Below are 21492 nucleotides of genomic sequence, written 5' to 3'. Positions count from 1 at the left end.
AAGGGAACGCGAAGACACTCCGGACCCGTCCCAGCCACCTTACGTTTTGGCTCCAGGTGGGGAAGTGGCTATCGGTCCCTCAGAGCCTTCTTAGGCGAACACTTCCCAGTGGCTTCTCAGGGGGCCCACTAGGCCGGAGGGAGAGAAGGAGACCCTTAAGCAGCCCGGACTGAGGGCGGGGGAAGGGCCGCGTGTGCTTATGTGAACGTGAGTTCGAGTTTTTGTGTGTAGGAACGAGCGCCCGGCCAGGACAGGGGGAGGAGGGGCCTGGGCCCGGGGCCTGGGAGGGGCGGGTCTGAAGGGCGGGACCAACGGTGATCACGCCCCTGTCGCCCTTGCGTTTGGCTCGTGCTTGAACAGCCGTCCCGCCCAGGCCCCGCCCCTCCCCGCCTCCGGCATCGGCCTCCCCTCAGTCTTCGCCAGCCACCCGGACTCGGAGGCGCGATGAGGAGCAGGAGCAACTCAGGGGTCCGACTGGATGGCTACGCCCGCCTGGTGCAGCAGACCATCCTGTGTCACCAGGTGAGAGGGGGACAGTGGGGCCCGTCCCGGGCTTGGCCCCAACTCCTCAGAGCCCTGATCTTGGACAAGTTGGCTTCCTCAGCCAGGCCTCAGTTTCCCCACCTGGAAGGGGAGACAGCTGCCCTAGGGAAGCGATCTCTGAGCTCCCATGCAGTTTGGGATCACTTCCAGGTTGCCTAGCAAGTGTCCTTTGGCCTGGCTTCTTGGCCCGAGTTAATAGCCCAACCTGGGGCCAGATCCTTAACAGCCATCCCAGGAGCCCCCAGGGGACCTAGGAGACCCTGATGAATCAGTGGCCTGCGATAACCCTGATTCTTCTTCCCATTCTCCCCTCCCAGGACAGCCCCCACAAATCCAGAATGCCAACCCCTGGTAGGGTCGTTTGCTAAAGCAGAAACTGAATTACCAATTGCGCTTGTCTGCTCTTACTTTGTCAAAGCTGAGAGGGACTTTGGAGGTATGTTACAAAGAGGAAAACTAAGTGGCACCCCACCACCACCAGGAGGGCAGTGGACTTGGGATCATAGAGTAACCCAGATAGAAATACCCTTGGAGACTCCTGAGCCCAACCCTCTCATGTTACAGAGGAGGGAAACTGAGGCTCAAAGAGGGGAAGAGTCTTGCCTCAGGTCACACAGCTAGTAAGTAAAGGAACTGGGCATTATTGCATAGTTGGGGTTCATAATTCATTCTTTCCATACTTGCTATCAGGTTATGGTTCTGTTAAAAGTGTCTCCAGTTATCAGCAAAACAAAACAAAGTGTCCATAATTCAGCCTTGAGCCAGACTATATCTAGCCTTAACTCTCCTCTTAGAATAGCAAAGGTTTGCAGTTTCATAGGAGAGGCACAGCTGAAAAGCAAAGCCAAAGAAGGTCATGATGAGCCCATTTCCTAGATTAAGTTTCCTCTAGTGCCTCTGAGCTCTAGGACCTTCCAGGTATTATTCATCACCCCACCTCTCTTCTCCCCACCCTCCCAGTCTTTGGACCTCTTCTGACTTCCATTTTTGGCTCTGCAGAATCCTGTGACTGGCTTACTTCCAGCCAGCTGTGATCAGAAAGATGCTTGGGTCCGGGATAACGTCTACAGCATACTGGCCGTGTGGGGCCTGGGCTTGGCTTACCGCAAGAATGCAGACCGTGATGAGGACAAGGCCAAGGCCTATGAATTGGAGCAGGTAGAAAAAATCCTCAAGGCATGGGGCACCCACTCAGGGCACTGGATGAACTAAGGGCTGGAAGGAGGTGGGCAAGAGGGAGGAAAAGAGGCAGTCGTAGCTTAGCTGGCAGAACTTAGCAAAGAGAACAAGGCTTTGTTTCCACCTCCTCTCTCAGTCTTCCTCTCCTCTCCACTCCTGCTTGATTCGGAGCCTGCTTTCCTGAAAGTTGGCTCAAGTTGGGCAGTCAGTTTTTCTACTCAAAAGCTGTCTGTGCTATTGCCTGGAAGTGGTTCCTAAAGCTCAAATTCCTCCTTGTAAATAAATGTATCTCACTATGCCCAGTATATTTGTTCTAAGAATACTATTTGGGGTAAGCCCATCACGTTGTCCCTTGTGCTCCGTCAAGTCTGTTTGCATAGGACCAACTGGGCACAAGGAAAGACTGTTCTTTGACTTACATGGCTATAACCACTCTTTTCAGGCCCCGTTGGTCTGCTCAGAATGCTGATTTGAAGGCAGCTCATATTTAGGTGAGCTCTTCCACACATGCCACACTCAGGACACCTAGACTAGCCATTCCCATTCATAGAGAATGGTCACTGTTCAGACATCCAGAATGCTACAAGAAATGATGCCGTGTCCTGGAGTCCAAAGACTTGAATTCAAATTCTACCCTGTTCTGCCCTTTTGTACCTTTGGAACTTTGGCAAAATCGCCCCTCCTCCCTGGGCATCCTTTTCCTCATCTTCATAATAAGACATTGAAAGCTTGCAGAGATCCTTCTTGGGGCCCAGGCTAGCGAGAGCTCCAGTAGGTATCGGATTGGTGTCCAAGTCATGAGCAGTCACTTTGGGGGACCAGGAGACCCTCCCATCTACCAGTATGAGGTAGCCTGTTAGTCCAAAAGTATGGAGATGGGCTGGATGGCAAAGGGTGAGAGAGATGAGTGTGGGGAACCATGCCTCTCACAAAATGCTCTGTCTGAATGTGCGTGAGTCCGTGGGTATCTATAATAATAGCTTTGGCATACTTGGCTTGTCTAGGTAGAGAAAGAAGGCAGTGGATGTGCCCCCTGGGATCATGGACATGTGTATGGTGGGCTGTGTCGGGGCACAGAGTTGGATCTGGCTCCTCAGAGAGTAGGGGACTCACTCCCACCCCTGAAGTACTAGAACACTGCCTGCTTGTGAAACAGGACAGCCTGGGGGAGGCGCCACGTGTTCTTGAGGAGGGGGAGGGAACTCAGAATCAAATCTCCACACTCATGGCAGATACATTGAAGATAGCTATCTGTTCTCCCTTTCCTTTCTCAGGGGAGGGGCATTGCTTTGGGAAGGTGGCCATCTTGGGGGAAGCAGCTTTAAGTTGCTGACTTAGGGTGGCATTAAATAAAGGCTCCTCCCTCCCCATCAGGAGTAGTGGGGTGATCAAGGGAGCTCTCACTTCCCAGATGTCCTTGCTTCCCCCCAAGCCCTCATTGCACTCTTTGCTTGGCTGTGCTCCACTGGCAGTGTGGGACAAAAGCTGCTTACAGAGTGGGGCCAAGCTCCGAGTTGGTTTGTGCTGCATGAGTGGCCCCATGCTGGGGCCTAGGGCTTCAGAGGGCTGGAGTTGGGGCTCCTCAGGCATGGAGATTCTAGAGTCAGGCCCCAGTGGGGTAAATGGGGCCAGCTGGGAAGACCAGCTCTCTTGGGCATGGCGCCTCTGCACTTGTCTCTGAACTGAAGCTCCCTGTTCCCTGGAAAAGATCCAGATGGGTGTTCCTGTGCTCTCTCCAACACAGCTCCTGACTGTGGGAAAAGAAAGGGGCAAGGGACTGTGAAGCCCCCTCAAGTCCCTCCCTGGCTTCAGCAGGGCAACTTCCCCCTCCTGCTAGGGACTGCCGCCTCAAGGGAGGCCTCTCAGCTCTTTTGGGTGGCCAGTCCAGGGGCAAAGGCTGCTGGACTTTTTTCTTTGGCTTGCCTAGACACAGGCAGTGGGTACTTTTCCACCCTACATCCAGCACCCCGTGCTCTCCCATGTACCCATGAAGCAAATTCCGTTTCAGTACTCAGTGGGGATAAAGTTACAGGCTTTGCAAAGGTCGGGGACCAGCTGCACTCGCTGACTCAGGGAGCTCCTGTCCTGGGCCATGGGACTAACAGGCTGATATTCTGTTCCTCCCCACAGAGTGTCGTGAAACTGATGAGGGGGCTTCTGCACTGTATGATCAGACAGGTATGCCTGCTGTCTGGCTTTGCTATGGACTGGTCCCCCAACTCCAAAGAATGAAGGGGGTTCTGGAAGGGAAGGACTCCCCATACTCCTCTCCAGCCCTGAAGATGCTCTGAAACCTGAAGAATCCTCCCTTCTGCTTACTGTGGCACCTTAGATAGGTGGTTGGGGGCAAGCCCCAGCTCTGCCACCTACCCCTGTGCAACCTTGGGGAAACCACATCTTCTCCTCTGGCCTCGGTTTCCTCCTTTGTCAAGTGACCCCTGGGATATTTCCCGACTCAGAATGGAAGAAAACACTGTCATAGGGCTAACTGATCAGCTGTACCATGTTGTACCCTGTTCTTTGGCCTCTCCTCACAGTCAGATCAAGGAGTTACCTACCATTGGCAATAGGTGTGAAAGGAGTATATGATGCTGATAAGATCTGGGCTGTGAAAGAGCAGGAAAAAGACAGACAGAAACAGAGAAGGATAGAGGGAGGGGAAAACGGAGGAAGAGACAGAGGGGACACAGAGACATAGGAGACACGGGAACTAGAGGGGAAGAGAGAGATATGCAGACCGAGAAACAGAGGCACACATGCAGAAAGATAGAGTGAGACAGAGGTAGAGACAGAGACAGAGAGAGACACACAGAAAGACAGAGACAGAGAGACCTGGAAGGGAAGAGACAGATAGGGATGATAGAGAAGGGGAATGAGGGAGAGACACACACAGAAAGAAAGAAAAAGAGGGAAGAGAGAGACATACACAGACTGAAACAGAGAGTAGGAGGGGGAGAGAGACATAGGGACAGAGAAGGGGAGAAGGAAAGACAAAGAGGAAATAAAGGGAGAAAGACAGAGGGACAGAGACAGAGACTGAGACAATGAGAGAATGAGAAGTGAAAAAGAACAGGGCCCTCCCGTCTGGGATCTCTTGGACCCTCTTATGCTGTGTTAATCAGGCCTTGTTGCTAGGCCTTGTTTTCAGGAAGAAGGTACCCCCTTTTCACCCTCTTAAGTGGAGAAACCACAGCCCAGCTTAGTGAGGGCAGGCCAGTGACCAAGACAAACAGGCTCTAAGTAGAATGGAACAGGGGACAGCCTCGAGGTCTTTTCTGCCTGGGGCACTCAGGGAATGTGGGCGTTCAAGGCCCTTCACTGCCTTCCAGCATCCCTCCTTCTGGATGGCCCATCTGCTGCTGCTCTCTTGTTATGCTCTGACCTTGACACTTGGTACCCTGTTAAGAAGTAGAGATTCTCACTCTCCTCCCAGATCCTTCCAAATCAGTTAAAGGGCCCACTCCTCACATTCTCTCTCATGATAGTCATGACTCCTGGGTGGCAAAGGGGAGATCCCAGGAGGCCAAAGCTTGGGATTGGTTGTTCCTCCCCAAACTCCCTCTGGGTCACCCTGGCATGTGCTCCACTCCACATTCCTGAGTCTCAAGAATAACTGGCATTTGATGAGCACCTGCTGTCCCTGAACATCTCATCATGTGTTGACATAACAACAGACAACTATCTCTGATCCACTTTTCCGCTGTCATCATCACAACATTTTGGGCTAGGAGAATGTTTTAGTGCCCTATGGACTCGGCTCCAGGCTACTGGGCTGAGCACAGAGGGTGGTGCACCCAAAGTAACATCACCATAGCCCCTGCCCACATGGGGCTTGCCTTCACCTAGAGGGGACCCCATGATCCCACAAGGCTCTTGGGAAGTCTGAAGAAGGGAGGGAGCACTCAGGCCTGGGGGAGGAGGAGGAAGCAATGGCAGAGGGAGGGTGGCATGGCTATGCTGGGGTCTTGAGAAAGCTTCAGGGAGGGACAACACTGTCAGAATGGGTTGAAGCAGGAATTAGAGATAGTTCAATAGAGTATCTATTAAGCACTGACTGTGTGCTAGGTACCATGTTGAGAAGTGAGGATACAAATACAAGCAAAAAAGAAAGATCAACCTTGTCCTCATAGAGGTTACATTCTGATGGGGGAAATCAATACATGAAGGGGAGCTGGACAGTGAAGGACAGTGGCAGGCCATGGAGAGAGATAGCTGAGATGAGCCAGGGAGGTGAGAGACAGCAAAAGCTTGCTATCAGAGCCAGGGTGGTTGGCCAACAGTAAGAAGGGCAGCTTACCTGCTAGAATGCTGAGGAGCCAAGAGGGAGTCATGGAAAATGGCATTGCAAAGGCCAATGGGATTTGTGTTGGCCTGTATTTTTTTTCTAGGGAAGGGACCATTTCTTGAAGGTAGAGGGATGAGAGGTGCATGCCATTGGAAAATGATAATGATATTAAAAAAGAAGAGTCGGGGGCTGCCTATGGGGACCCTTCAGTGCCAGACAAGGCATTGACCTTTGATCTTAGGGGTTGTGGGGAGCTGGTGAAGGTCCTGGAGCAGAGCTGAGGAAGAACGGATTGAATCAGAGAGATGACTTCGGCAGCTGGGAGGAGATTGTATTTGAGAGGAAAAAGCCTGGGAAGTAGTTGGAAACCACTCAGGAGACAACTACATTAGTGCAGGTGAGGGGCACTGAGGGCCTGATCTAAGGTGGTAACCATTTGAGTAGGGACAGGGTTGGCCGCTGATGATATGGAGGTAGAAGGGGCAAGATCTGGCTGTGAGAGCTGATGAAGGAGGTGGAAACAGGAGGCAAGGACGTCTGAGAGGGCTGATGTAGGGCCGGCCATCTGCAGGAAGGCTGGACTAAGGAGAGATGACAAGGTCAGTCTGTGACATATTGAGTCTGAGGTGATGATAGGCCATTCGGGGGGCCACTTTGAGAGGCTGTGGGCCACGCGAGCCTGACATTAAGGAGAGAAATGAGAGCTGGGCAGATGTAGGAGGAGGTATGGAAGCATGCAGGCATAGCTGTAGGTGTGTATGTGTGTACATGTAGTATTTTCTATCTAATAAAGTCCCAAGCTTAGGAAGGGCAGTGAGCTCCAAGAGGATGGGGATCCCTGCCACATTCCCCATCCCCTCCATTCCATACTTAATAAATATTGATGGGACCTAGAAAAAGAAAAGGGAGAATGCCAGCCTCTCCAAGCTCTTCCCTCATCAAAGCCCAAGGGGGAGCAGATGACTCGGGGTGAAGGAGGGGCTGCAAGGCTCCAATTTTGGAGCCTGTTCTAATTGGACCTGGTTGTGTTTCAGGTGGACAAAGTGGAGTCCTTCAAATACAGTCAGAGCACCAAGGATAGTCTCCATGCCAAGTACAACACCAACACCTGTGCCACCGTGGTGGGAGATGATCAGTGGGGCCACTTGCAGTTGGATGCCACCTCTGTTTTCCTGCTGTTCCTGGCCCAGATGACGGCCTCAGGTGAGTCAGGAGGTTGTGTACATCCAGGGCCCAAGAGAGCTATGCTTTTAAGGCTGCTGCACAGACCTCTCTTGGCCCCCCAGGATGTCTTGAGGGATTGTCAAACCTACACTATGCCCAGCCAGTGGAGTCAAGAAAAGCCAGGGAGACTTTTTCCCCTACAGAAAAGTACCTTCTTGGGTTCTAATGCCAGCTGAAGATAGTTTTCTGACTCAGCTACATTCTTGGAAGTTGCCTGAGGCTCAGAAAAGTGGATGGGGTGATGATAGCTGACAAAGGAGAGGAGACTAAGAGACTGTTATTATTCACTTTCATTTTCTCTGGCAAGGAAAATGACCTTCAGACTGGAAAAGACAGACTAAAAATGGCTCCAAGGGAAGTGATACCCAAACCATCTCAGTCTGGAAGCTCCTTGAGGGCAGCAACTTCCTTTTTCCTCTTTTTGTAGCCCCAGTGCTTAATGTTTATTGATCCATGGGCATGTGAGGAGATGGTAAGAAAGCTCCCAGCCATCATTGGTGAATTCAAGTCAAGGCTCAGAAGCTCCAAATATTTGGGTCCTGAAAGACCTATCAGTGCTGTCAAAGATCATGGCAAACAGGAGAGGCACTACCAGATCAGAGAGGAACAAATGATAGCCCTGAATAGGACCCCTACTGGCATCCCTGGATGGCGATCCCAGCCGCACTCCATTTTGTATAAAATGGAAGAGAACAGAATCTGCAAACAGCAGACCAAGGAGCTTGGCTTCCATTCTTGGGAAAATGCTAGAACGGATTGTTAATTTAGAAAGGAAATAGTGATTCCAAGAAGCTGACACACTCAAGACCAGGACCTGCTGGACTCACCTTATTTCCTTCTGGACAGAATGACTAAACTAGCTGGTGAGAGCATGACTCTGGGCAGTTTGCCTAGATTTTCAATCAAGTATCTCGTACTATTATTGTCTGTTATTGAAGTAGGTGGACAATATGCTAGCATAATGAAATGGAGTCAGTGATGATTGAATATCTGAACCCAAAGAATAGTCAATAATGACTTTTGTCAACTTTTCAAGAGATCTCTGGAGGGTGGAGTTCCCCGGGGAGGTCTATTTGTCTCTACTCTTTCCCACCTTCATCGGTGACTTTGAATGAGGCATCACCAGTGCATGCATCAAATGAGCAGATACCCAGAGTTGGGAGGGAGTGCTAACCCAGAACAGAATTCACTAAGGATGAATGTAAAGTCCCACACATGGGTATGAAAAACCGCCTTCACCAGAACAAGATGGCAGAGATATGGCAAGCCAGCAGTTCTGAAGAAGAGCTGTGGGTTTCAGCAGACTCCAAGCTCAGTATGTCATCAGGGAATGATGTGGCCACTGAGAAAGCAGATGCCATCTCAGGGAACACCAAGAAGGGCAGAGTATTCAGATTCAAGGCAGCGATCATCTCAACAGCCTCTGCCGTTGTCTGGAGGACCATAAGCCCAGCATTGGCCCCTAGGCCAGGCTGCTTCTGATAGCTACACTTTATGTATACATGAAAAACTGGGCATACCTTCCACTGCCAAGGTTGGAAATCAGAGGAAGAACCAATTAGACACTGTTCTTTTGGTAATGACCAATGAAGGTGCTACTCTTCTGAACCAGCCTTGTGGTGATAGATTCCTAGATTCTGATGCAAAGCTCAGGAGGCTGGTACCCCCTGAGCACCAGGTTCTAGGATATGCACTTTGTCCTGGGCTACTGTGGCTCTGTGAAAGCCAATGGAGCAGCCCATGTCTGCAGTAGTCTTCTTTTACAGAAGACACTGCCCCTGGCCTTCTGCTGTGTTCTGGATTCATTGCCTTCTCTCTGTCCCTTGGTGGGTGACCACATGCTCTTCCTCTTTATATTTTGTCACAGCCTAGGGTCACTGTGGAGGCAGCCCTGCCCTCATCCTTCAGGGTACCGCCCTGATGATCAGGGATGTCCTGGAGTTATTTATTGTTGGCCCAGCAAATGCTTGAAGTTCTCCTGCTGGGCCATTTGGTGAATGGATGCTCCCATCTTGGGCCTTATTCCAAGGTAGCATTAACGAGAAAACAAACTGGCGTGATTGTGAATCCTCTGGTGACCTATTTATTCAACTTTTTGCTAAGTGGTTCCAAGGGCACATAGAACTAGTGTCTTAAGTTCTATCATTAGTAGTAGCTCTTTGGTTATCTGCTGTCACTAAAGAAGGTCTTTCATGAATACTGATTTTCCAGTTAACTGGCATTGATTTCTTTGTGGTGTCGGTTTGCCTTTTTGATTTGGAACTGTGATTTTTGTCACATTGGGAACTTCCAGTGTGGAAACCCCTCCCACCAATGTAGGTTGGCAAGTCTGAGGCTTAAAGTGTCCTGGGACACTGCCAGGGGAAGTGATTTACCCAGGTTCACACAGTCAGCATACATTCAGCTCAGGGCAGGCTGTGGATTCAGCAAAACCTGGCTTTGAGGGATTATCTTTTTATGGAAAGATTTAAAAATGTATAATATTCTTGTTGCCTGTTGAATGCTACATGGAGGTCGAGATGCCGTCCTTGCCAGATTTGCAGTTGATCCAGTGCTTTTCGGGGCAGCTGATGCAGCAGATGGTCCAGTCGAAATCCTGAATGATCTTAACAGGCCAAGTTATGGATCAGCACTAAGAAGATGAAATTGAATAGGGACAAATGGAAGGTCCTCTGCTTGGGTTCACAAAATCACTGTTCAGATGGATGCTGGCCTGAAGCAGGCTTAGACAACAATTCACATGAAAATGTTTGGAGGGTTGTGGTGGACTGCTCGAGCTCCAGGTGAGGTGGCGACATATGACTGTTGAAGGCAAGTGATTGTCCTCCACCCTGGCCAGACCATCCCACCAAAGAGCTTTGGTTCAGTTCTGGATGCCCCATTCATGCCTGGGATGGCAACCAGAGTGGCCAGAGGAGCGAAGGTCCTAGTCTTTGAGGATGTGCTCAAAGGACTGGGGAAGGCAAGACACAGCAGGAACATGAGAATGGTCTTCAAGTCCTGGGAGGGCCACCATTTGGAAGAGGTGCTAGACTTGTTCTCCTTGGCCCCACACAGAATTAAAGTGATGTGGGACACAGTTAGGTAAAAGGAGCAAGATGGGAAAGAAAGGCCAGTTTTGTTTGGATTTGAACAACTTCCTGATAGTGAGAGCTGGGCAAAAATGGAAGGGGCTACCTTGGTGCCCGATGGCCTCTCTTCCCGAAGGGGCTCACATGCTATAGCTGGGATTCTGTGCCAGGAGTGGGTTGGACTAGGAGCCTCTTCTTAATGACTCTGACCATCGATTATCATGTCGTGCTCAGATCTAGATAACATTTCATTGTTATGCTGGATTTCATGATCATCTCTACAGATGGCTCCCAGATCTGTCTCCCCAGCCCCAGGTTCTCTCCCAATGGACAGTTCATATTGGATGCCTGGGGGACATCTCACACTTGCCATGTCTAAATCTGAACCTGTTATGTTCTGGTGCCCACCCAGACTCCCTCCCTTTAAGCTTTTCCATTTCTATCCCTTTGATCCCAAGCTTGGCCTTAGCCTCGCCCCCTCATCTCCTTTAGCTGATTAGACGTTTAATCTTGCCATTCCTTTCTCCTCCACGGGTCTCCCTTCTGATCCCTTGTCTTCACTCATGCAGCTATCACCACAGTTCAGGCCCTCCGCACCTCCTAATTAGCCTGCCTGCATCAGCTTTCTCCCCGCTCCGATCCATTCCCCACACTGCTGTCAGATGTCTTTTCTTGGGTACACATCTGACCTTGTGACTCCCCTACTCCATCAACTCCAATGGCTCCCTCTTGCCTCAAGGATGAAATCTCAGCTCTTCTGTTTCGCTTTTTAAAGCCTTACCCAAGCTCACCCCAACCTATCTTTCCAGGCTCCTTGGGCATTACTCTCCCTGCCTCCCTCACTGACCAACTTTCTGTTCCCTCACCCCACCCCATACTCCATTTCTCCTGGCTCTCCGCTCTGCTTGGAATGAATGCACTTTCTCCACCTTTTGAGATCCCTCTAGGAAAAGCTTTTCCTGATTCTCCTCTCTCTCTCTCTCTCTCTCTCTCTCTCTCTCTCTCTCTCTCTCTCTCTCTCTCTCTCTCTCTCTCTCTCTCTCTCTCTCTCCTTCTTACCCTGCCTCTCTCTCTCCCCAACTATGGTGCATAGATTGGCTTCTGATATTTCTGCTGTATATAATTACAGATGTCTATGTTGTTTCCCCTGATAGACAGTGCACTCTATGAGGGCGGAGATTTCTGGATCCCCAGTGCCTGGTATTTAATCATTAACGTGTGTCAGCATTCTGCCCTTTCTCATTCTCAGAGCCTCCCCACTCTCCCTTCACCACTTCTAAGCTCCTTCTGACTCACCGTCATCCCCTTTGAATTCAAGAAGGGCCAAGAGATGACTTGGGGAGAGCAGATAACCAAGCTTGCCCAATCTGGAGCTTTCTCTTCGCCCAGCTTGGAGTTGTAGGCTCTTGACTAGCCTCCTCTTGCCTGCAGCATAAGCCATGGTGGGCTTGGGCCAGATAGCATTCTCCTCATCTTTCCTGGACCTCGCTGCCTTTGGCTTGGGGGCTGAGATTCCCAGGGGTCTTCTTGTCCTGCAAGGGGGAGCTTATCTGCATTTAAGGCTATGATAAGCCTGCATGCCTGCTGAGAGCTTGGAGCCTTCTAGCCAAGAAGCCCTTACTAAGCACCAACTGTGTACAAAAAATCCCTTCTCAGTCTTGGAGTAGCATTGGTGGGGAGAGGCATCCCTGCAAGTTCATACCAATCCCCCCTAAAGAATAGCAAGTTAGAGCTCTTGTCTTATTATTATCATCAGAGCAGAATTAGTGCAGTGGCCAGGGGTCTGGCCTTGGAGGTGGGAAGACCCCAGTTCCAATCCTGCCTTGGGTGCTTCTGACCTCTGACCTTGGAGAAATCATGGAACTTGTCTGTATTTCCTATCTGTTAGACAGAGGGGAAGGGGTGTTGACCTTGATGGCCCCTGAGGTCCACTCAGCTCTGGGTCAGTGGCCAGTGCTTATGCTGTTCTTCTGTTCCGAATTCCGTTCCTAGGGCTCCACATCATCCACAGCCTGGACGAGGTCAATTTCATACAGAATCTCGTGTTTTATATTGAATCTGCTTATAAAACAGCTGTAAGTACTCCACTGAGGGGCAGCTCCTCAGCCCAGCCATGGGCCTTCTCTTGGCTAAGGCCCTGTCCCTGCCCCCATGTCTGCCTATGCTGTGAATGGGTCCGTAAGCTCTCCCAGGCATTGCCCAACACTAACAGTTTCTGGCACACCGGTGAGCTTTCAGGCCTGGGCCTGGCCCCAACCTACTTGCTGGTTTTTTGAGGGCCAGAGATGTTTCTCACTAGTGGTGTAGTCACCCTCCCCATGGCAATCTAGGAAACAGATCAGTCCATTGGACCCGTAAACATATAGAAGAGTAAGCTCTTTTACCCTTACCTGAGGCAAGGCCCTGTTGAAATCTCAGTGTCAGTCATGGCCACCATAGCGGGGCGAGGCAGGCTCTCTCTTGGTTCTTTGCTTTGTTATGCTGGGCCCTAATACCTCCCAGGGTGGCTGTTCCTAATTTTCCCCCTGCCACGTGGTCCCAGACTGTGTGTATCATGGAGGCTTCATCAGGGTTCTGCTGACAGTGACATAGGCTACTGTTTCCTGGCAGGACTTTGGCATATGGGAACGTGGTGATAAGACCAACCAAGGCATCTCTGAGCTGAATGCAAGTTCTGTTGGAATGGCAAAGGTAATTATTTTTAACTGTAATTACTACAAAGCTCTTCTTCCTTGGAGCTGGGCCCTGTTGGTTCACCATGTGCAACAGGCAGTGGCCTAGCCCAGGTAGACTCAGAAATTTATGAGGGAGTCCAGGGACAGCCCACACCTGACCAGGAAGCCCCTCTCCAGTGTCTGTAGCAAGAACCAGCTGATGTCTGCCTGGACATCTTCAGTGTTGGCCAGGGTGGCAAGAGCCCTTGATCCGGAATCCTTTACTAGCTCTGTAGTCCTCTGTGGCCATCACTGACCTTCTGGGCTTGAGACCTCAGATAGCTTGTGACATGGCCTGGTTTGTCACACACACACACACACACACACACACACACACACACACACGAGGTCTCCTCCAGTTCCTTCTCTCTTTCCTGCCCAGACTAGCAGTTCTGGCAGCCCTATGGCATGAGGGTAGCTTTCCCTGTGGGCAGGGCAGTGCTCAACACTGATGGAAAGTCCTTTGGGCCATGCCAGTCTGGTCTTCTGGGGATAGATGATTCACCTGTTTGTGTTGGGCCCCGTCTGTGCTACAGCACCCTTGGCACCTGCCTGGATAAAAGATGCTGGGGCCATCTGTAGCTAGGCCCATGTAATGCTAACAGCTCTGCATAGGCCATTTCCTGGGCTTTGCTTGCATGCTCCTTTAGTAGAACAATCTTTTTTTTGTTTTAAAGGACTGATGGCTAATAGCATCACTCACTTGCTCACTCACTCACTCACTCATTCATTCATTTGCTCACTCACTCACTCATTCACTTAACAACTATTCAGTAAATGCCTTCTCTGGTGCACCATGCTGGGCCACACACAGAGACAGATGCAAAGTTTATAGCAAATAGAGTCCTTGCTTTTGTAGCAGAGTGTACAGAGAGATGATAGCCTGCCACTTTCAGGGATACACAGGACACAGGGAAGAGATGAAGTATGCCCATGAGTTCTCAAGGACTTGTTTTTCTCTTTCCTTGCTGCTCACAGGCAGCCCTGGAAGCTTTGGATGAGCTGGACCTGTTTGGTGTAAAGGGTGGTCCCCAGTCTGTAATCCACGTTTTGTCAGATGAGGTCCAGCACTGCCAGGTGAGAGGACAGAAGTCCACATTTGCTCTTGCTTGGGTTGAATCATGCCATGTGCTTGAACCAGTGAGCCTTTTTGATGGGGTTTGGGCCTCTTCCCCTCAGAGGATCCTCCACCATTTTATGTGGGACTCAGCCCCTGGGCCAGCTGGGAACACATTCCCAAAGCTGTTCCTTTTCTAGATTTGCAGCGTTGGCAGAATAAGAGTACATACTGAGCTGCCCTTGGTGGTGGCCCCAAAGCCAAGCAGAGGAGATAATCCTGGCAGAGTGGGACTTGGCTCTGGGAAAATCATTCAGGGTCGGACTGGAATTGCTGTGAGCTTTGGACACTCAGGATCCTCTTGGTTGGGACAGGGATTTGGGCTTTTTGGGTGTCGCCCAGGCAGAACTTCAGAGCGTGATGTGGAATGGGAGTTTGGGGATCAAGTCTGTAGCTTGTGGCGTATACATTGACCTTTGAAATTAGTAAAAAAAGTCTTTGGCCATTCTGGAGAAGGTCCATGTGAGAGGGATGCTGGCAGCTGCGGCCTCACGTGGAGCTGCTCAACAGCTACAGTTTCCCTTGTCTAAGCAGGTTCCCAGTTGCTTAAACAGTTGCTCATGGGCTGATGGGGCTTGAAAGATCTGTGCCCATTCGCAGCAGGGGAGAGAAGCTCTAGATAGTGTTGAGGATAAGGAATGACTTTTATGGTAAGCAGAGGTCCAAATATGTCCCTTCATGTTTAAATAATTAGGCTTAGGGTCTTACTCTTGGCTACCTTGTACCCCCACCCCAGGCTAGACTATAGAGTATAGTAGAGAGCTCCAAGCCAGTGTGAGTATGTTTGGGAGCCCCTGGGGGCTGCAGAGTGACCAGACTCAACAGTGGAGGGAAACCAGGCCTCTCTTATGGCTCCCTCAATGTTTCTTCCTTCAGAACTCCCTGGTGAGCCTTGCAAAAGGACTCCTCTTGGGACCTAACCTTCCACAGAAAAGTGGCTTGTTGTGTGAGCCCCTAAAGAATGCCCTGATGCAGCAAAATTGGGACACTAATGCATTATTGGTGGAGTTGTGAATTGATCCAACCATTCTGGAGGGCAATTTGGAACTATGCCCAAAGGGCGATAAGACTGTCTGCCCTTTGATCCAGCCATAGCACTGCTGGGTTTGTACCCCAGTGAGATAATAAGGAAAAAGACTTGCACAAGAATAGTCATAGCTGCACTCTCTGTGGTGGCCAAAAATTGGAATATGAGGGGATGCCCTTCAATTGGAGAATGGCTGAACAAATTGTGGTATCTGTTGGTGTTGGAATACTATTGTGCTGAAAGGAATGATGAACTGGAAGGACCTCCAGGAAGTGATGCAGAGTGAAAGGAGCAGAACCAGGAGAACATTGTACACAGAGACTAATACACTGTGGCACCATCAAATGTCATGGACTTCTCTACTAGCAGCAATGCAATGATCCAGGACAATTCTGAGGGACTTATAAGAAAGATGCTATCCATATCCAGAGAAAGAACTGTGGGAGTAGAAACACAGAAGAAAAATATAGGATTGATCACATAGTTGGATGGGGATAGGATTGGGGATGTAGACTCTAAACAATCACTCTAGTGCAAATATCAATAATGTGGAAATAGGTCTTGATCAATGACACATGTAAAACCCAGTGGAATTACGTGATGGCTATGGGAGGGGGGGAGGGAGGGAAAGAACATGAATCATGGAACCATCGAAAAACATTCTTAATTAATTAAATAAAAAATGACAAATGAAAAAAAGAATGCCCTGATCAGGTCCTTTTCTTTCCTCTCTCTTAGTCTATCCTGCATTCCATGCTGCCCCGGGCTTCAATGTCCAAAGAAGTAGATGCCAGTGTCTTGTCAGTGATTTCCTTCCCAGCATTTGCTGTAGAGGACAGCCAATTAGTGGAGATCACAAAACAGGAAATAATCACTAAGCTTCAGGTGAGTCACTATTTCATTTCAAATGCCAGCTTTAGGGGGATGTGCCAGTACTGGGGATTGTAGACACTGAGCTGCTTCACAGGGGACATATGCTACCTTTCTTTCAGGGAGTTGGAAGGCCCCCAAAGCAGAATGGCCTGGCCAGCCTCAGTTCTCTTTAACTGTCCTTTTTGATGAGGGAAAGACTAGGTGGTATGAAAGCTTCTCTGGGCTGGTGGTTTGGGGAAAATGATTGGCCTAAAAACCAAAAGAAATCAATACAACTTGAAAACCAGTTGGATCATGGGATGAAACCCTGGAAGGGACCTCAGCTCATCTAGGCTCACCCCATTATTTTACAAAAGAAGAAGCAGAGTCCAAAGAGGGGACACACGTAGCACAATCAGAATTTACTTCCAGATCCTTTGGCTCTAAGGCCAAGGTGTTTTTATTGCTCCATTGGAAGTTGCTGAGACAGCCTGGAAGCAGTGTATGAGCACTGGACTTGGAGTCAGAAGATGTGAGTTTAAATCCAGCCTCAGACACACTCACTACTGTGAGACCTGGGCTTGCCTCGGTTTCCCCATTTGTAAAATGGAGATGATAGTAACAGCACCTACCCCCTAGGTTTGGAGTGAGGTTCAAATTACATTATATTTGCAAAGTACTTATCACAGTGCCTGGTACATAGTGGATGTTTAATAAATGTTTGTCCATTCCATGCCTGATTGATATCCCAAGTCTGGCCAGTAGGCCCCAAAAAGGTGAGGGGGCAGAGGCTTGGCCTTGCTGGGCCCAGGCTCCTTCAGTTCCCTGGCCAGAGACATGATGCTTTCCTTCAGTCTAATAATATCACCAGCTTGGTGGCAAAGCTGAGTAACCAGAGCTCCTTGTTTGGGCCACTTGTGCTTTCCCCAGTTATTTTGAAGTGTGCCTGTGCCCAGTGCTCAGCTGGCACATTCTGCTGCCCTCTGGGTCTACAGAGGGACCTCGCAATCTGATCCTCTCTTTTCCTCTTGTCCCCCAGGGTCGTTATGGCTGTTGTCGCTTTCTCCGAGATGGGTACAAAACTCCCAAAGAGGTAAGGTTCTTTCTGTCTGCCCTTCTCTCCCCCTGCCCCCAGGCCAGCTTGGTCAGTACCAAGGATTTGGGGCACCTGTTGCCAACCAACATGCCACTGATGCCATTGCTTGTCTTTTGTACTAGGTTTTTCTCCTCCCCTGACCCCATCTTGGGATAGTGACAGCAGAGGCGAAAGGATATTCCCAGAATCCTCTCCTTAAGTCTATATCCTTCCTCTACAGCCATTTCCCCCAGAGACATATAGCTAGTGTCTGGGTGGTTCTACCTATTGACCCTAGTCAGATGACCCCTGAATCCCCCTTTCCAAGTCTGCCCTCTCTCTCCTGTTCCAGTCCTGCCTTCTCAGTGATGCTATAGACACTTTCTCTTGACTGTCTTTTGAAGCTCAGCATTTTTCCCACCCACACTCACTTCCTTCCCCATACTCTTTGTCTTTCTGAGTGAACCCTGTAAGGATCTCCAGGCCCAGGGTAGCAAGCTTGGTACTAGCTTTGCTTCCTTGCTAGAAAGCTTCAGGGAGGGATAAGAACAGGTAGCCTGGCCTCTACAGTGTTAGTACCAGCGATACACAGTGCCATCCATGACGGTCTCCTTCATTGTCCATATCAGAACTCTCAGGAGAGAGATCAGGTCATTGCTAGCAGAGGACCTCACATAAACACCATCTCAGTTGAGCCTCAAACCACACTGTAGGCTATTATTAGCCCCATTTTACAGATGGAGAAACTGAGAGCCAAAGTGACATGCCCAGTGTCCCACAGAGGCCTGATTAGAACCCAGTCTGGTGCTGTAGCTATCTGGGACCAAAATCTCCATCTGTCTCTTAGCAAAAAAGCTCCTGCCTCAGGGTGAGGGCCAAGCTGTTAAGGCCAGGGGGCTAATTATCAGAGCTCCATGGCCTCAGACCCAAGCATGGCTGAGGGAACAGAAAGAGATTCAAGCTGTTGTCAAGGGACAACACTGGCCAGTCCTTTGGTGTTTTCAGGCAGCAGACAAAAGAGTCCAATGCCCAGCACCTGGCCAGGATTACATAGAGCACATGGGAAAAGTCCCACAGGTCACTGCCTTGCCTGGCCCTCTTACTAGATCCACCTTCTTCTGTCACAATCTGGTCACCAACTGTGATGGTATCTGGTTCATTGGGGGGGTACCTGCCCAGAAGCCTGGTTTCTCCTGCTTGCCAATAGATACCGACATGTAGCCTTAGAGTAAGAGAGGCTGCTGCCCTCATGTGGGCTATTGGCAGCTTCCCACAACTCTACTGCCCTGGCACTCTGGCTGTGTTAACCCAGACAGGCTTTGGTTTTTGCAGGATCCTAATAGGCTGTACTATGAGCCAGCTGAGCTGAAGCTCTTTGAGAATATTGAGTGTGAATGGCCCTTGTTCTGGACCTACTTCATCCTGGATGGGGTCTTCAGTGGCAACATGGAACAGGTACGCCGGCCTGCACTTGGGGGTGCCTGGAGGTCTTCTCCAATAGGCTAGCCCTGAGATTCTGCTTTCCCCATCAAGTCAGTGAGTGGCCCAAGCCTTTGTCCTCACAGGGGGCTCTCTGGGATCTGGCCAAACTGTGGAGAGAGCAATCTGAGGACCAAGTGATCGGAGTTGGAGGGGACCTTTGAGACTATCGAGTCTAAGCCCTTCACTCTAAAGGGGAGGCCAGGGAGGCTCAGCGCTGGGCTTTGAACCCTGGCTTCTTCCCACTCCATCCCAGAGTCTCTGCTCAGACACAGAGATGAGGGAAGTTGGAGGAGTTGCCCTTGAATATCCTCAGCCTTCTCTGGAAAATGAGAGAGTGAATTCTTAGAGTCTGAAGGGGGGCCACACTTTGGTGATCCCTTTTGGTCATCCCCAGCCTCTCTGCCTCTTAGTTTTCTCATCTGTAAGACAAATTGGATAAGACTATTTCTGAGATGCCTTCCAGATCTGCGATTCCAAAGCAAGAGAGAATTAATTGAGGAGCCTATTTGAAGGCGCCTTCGAGTCATCCATGTAGGTCTGTAAATGCCTGGGAGCCAGACAGAATTGGACTCTTCTTTTAAATCAGTCCCAGAGAAAAGGCAGTCCTTTTATGTTGTTCTGCTAGAAGAGCCTTTGTTTTTCCATGATCTCACATCAGTCAAAGAGCTTTGATTGTGAGAATTAGACACAAAATAAAGAAAACGGCTTCCAAGGGCATCTCCAAATTGGGGGTTTCCTAACAAAGTCAAGTTATCAGAGCAACTCCATACTGCGCCCAGCGATATGAATAATGATGCTCTGAAAGTCTACATCCTTCAGTCTAGAAAATTGCAAAGGAAAAGGTAATTTGTTCAGAATGAATTGTTCTGCGATTACTTCGTTTGAATTGTATAAAGGAGTGGAGCTTTTTATTCTGTTTTCCCCTTCCCGTCCTTCATAGAGAATCCCAAGTTTATAGCAGCTGTCGAGGAAATATATTTTACTGCATATAATACTGGATTCAAGTGAGTTTAATTGTGTAACAATAAATGTGTAACTAAACAAGTCAAAAAGCCCAAACAAACCAAGGCCTCTGCTCATGTCAAATGTTAAGGCCATATCGACACTTGGATCCATTGAGCACACAATTACTCTGTGTCAGTCCTTGTGCTTGGTCCTGGGGACACAGACGCAAAGGAACTGGCTCAGTGTTTGCTCACCTGGCTGTTTGGCATTGGGGTCCCAAGGGCTGGACTTGACCAACTCTTTTCCCAAGGACTTCTGTGCCCAACTGTCTTCCTTGCCACCCCAAGCTCTGCCCTTATGCTAGGGAGCATGAGATACCCTAACATCCACGTCCTGGAGTCTTGCAGTCTCTTAAGCCCCTGAGACCTCTTCCTCTTCCTCTGCACCTTGGCCATACCCAGGGATAGTCAGAGCCTTGATCTCATCAACATTCCCAAGTGTTCCACTTCCATGATCAAGAACCCAGAAATTCCTTTAGAGGGATGGAACCTTCTATCATTTGATCTCTCCCTCTGCCTTCCAATACCTAACCCTGTTCTTCATCCTCAACCATTGACCTCCAGACCCAGGCCACCCCACCACCACCCCCCTGCACTGACTCCTCCCTTCTCTTTTGTCAATTGTCCAGCTCAACTCTGCACAATCCTCTATTCTCCCATCAGCCAATCATTCAGTCACTCAGCATTTATGAAGTGCCTACTGTGTGCCAGTTGTGTGGCCTTGAGCTTCCGCATTCATAACATGGGCACAATGGCAGCTGTTTGATGAGTTGTTGGGAGAAGCGGGTTTGGTGACAGAGAAATAGCTGATCGTGATGATTGCCATTGTCATTTCACTGTGGGCACTCACCTTCTGCTCATTAACTGATTGCATTGGATTTTGATAGCCCCCATTCCTCTAGCTCCCAGAGCAGTTTCTTTCCTCAGTTTGTTCACAAAGGGGAGGCCCAGTCCTGTGCCCAGTACTCCCTTTCCAGCCCTGAAGGAGAGGGAAGGGATGGGGCCACTGTGATGAGGCTATGGTGGAGCTCAGTGGAGGGACCTTGGCAAATATTCGCAGACAATAGCAATGAGTTCACACCAAGTATCACTGGAATCACTCCCCAATGCTAGTAATTAGCATTGCTCCAGTTCTAGACATCCTTGGCTAATAGCCAGGAGTCTTTCCAAGGTGGCAGTCCACAAGCATGCTAAGTCAGGCGTGCACTCCTCTCCTTTGATCCAGGAGCTCGAGGCTCTGAGCTCTCCTGCACTCTCTGACCCAGGTGGCTCACATCCCCTATATCCTCCTGCTGGCACCAGACAGGCACCATTCCCTGTGATGCTCCCTCTGCCCTTCTGGCTTCCCAATCCTTGGGCTGGGCTTTTGCTGCAAGGCTTCAAGCATCTTAGGTGAGGGCCTGCTACAGCAGTCTGTTCTCGCTTGTTCAAGGCCTACTAAACCCTGGTATGGCCTAGCCCCACCAGGCCCACTTTAGGGCTTTGATTCTGTGGTCTCTGCTCTGCTGCCTCCCTTTGCCCATCTTGTTGCCCTCAATCCAAGATGGAGCTCTTTGGTAGTGGTTCCATGTGGCCTCAGCCCCACCTCAGGGTCCTCTCAAGGTGCCTAAGGTGTCTCCTTGCTTTGCCCTCCTTTGCAGGTCCAGGAGTACCGGGAAGCTCTCGAAGGGGTCCTCATCAAGGGCAAGAATGGAGTTCATCTTCTGCCCGAACTCTACAGTGTCCCTCCTGAGAAGGTGACTATAACTCAATGAGAGAAGAGGGAGCCACCCTGCCAGACTGACCTTCTTCACGGGGCTGAGGGGACCCTTAGGAATGAGCCTGGGCTTTTACTGTTTGCAGGCTTTAAGGGCAGGCACCCAGACTGTGTCTTAGGGCCAGAATGGGGAGGGGAGAGGCACTCACAATGAGGCATGGCT

The 21492-nt window shown here is 50.0% G+C and overlaps 1 protein-coding gene across 5 annotated transcripts in view; it reads left to right on the top strand.

Annotated features, from left to right (window-relative positions):
* The first annotated feature begins 4 nt into the window (after nt 1–4).
* PHKA1 (phosphorylase kinase regulatory subunit alpha 1) overlaps nt 5–21492 on the top strand; it is a 57813-nt gene continuing 36325 nt past the window's right edge. For 3 of the 5 annotated variants that reach the window (XM_056809233.1, XM_056809230.1, XM_056809229.1), the window contains exons 1-12: nt 5–207; nt 361–522; nt 1543–1701; nt 3853–3900; nt 7042–7210; nt 12295–12377; nt 12913–12993; nt 13995–14093; nt 15899–16045; nt 17052–17105; nt 18420–18542; nt 21214–21309. In XM_056809233.1, the coding sequence (XP_056665211.1) occupies nt 445–522; nt 1543–1701; nt 3853–3900; nt 7042–7210; nt 12295–12377; nt 12913–12993; nt 13995–14093; nt 15899–16045; nt 17052–17105; nt 18420–18542; nt 21214–21309 (1137 nt within the window). In that variant the 5' untranslated portion in view covers nt 5–207; nt 361–444. Of the gene's footprint in view, nt 523–1542; nt 1702–3852; nt 3901–7041; nt 7211–12294; nt 12378–12912; nt 12994–13994; nt 14094–15898; nt 16046–17051; nt 17106–18419; nt 18543–21213; nt 21310–21492 lie in introns of all 5 variants that reach the window. The other 2 variants (XM_056809232.1, XM_056809231.1) reach the window with 2 other exon arrangements.

The sequence above is a fragment of the Monodelphis domestica genome, chromosome X, assembly GCF_027887165.1.
Source record: "Monodelphis domestica isolate mMonDom1 chromosome X, mMonDom1.pri, whole genome shotgun sequence".
Lineage (NCBI taxonomy): Eukaryota > Metazoa > Chordata > Mammalia > Didelphimorphia > Didelphidae > Monodelphis > Monodelphis domestica.
This window is presented reverse-complemented; position numbering and strand designations above follow the sequence as displayed.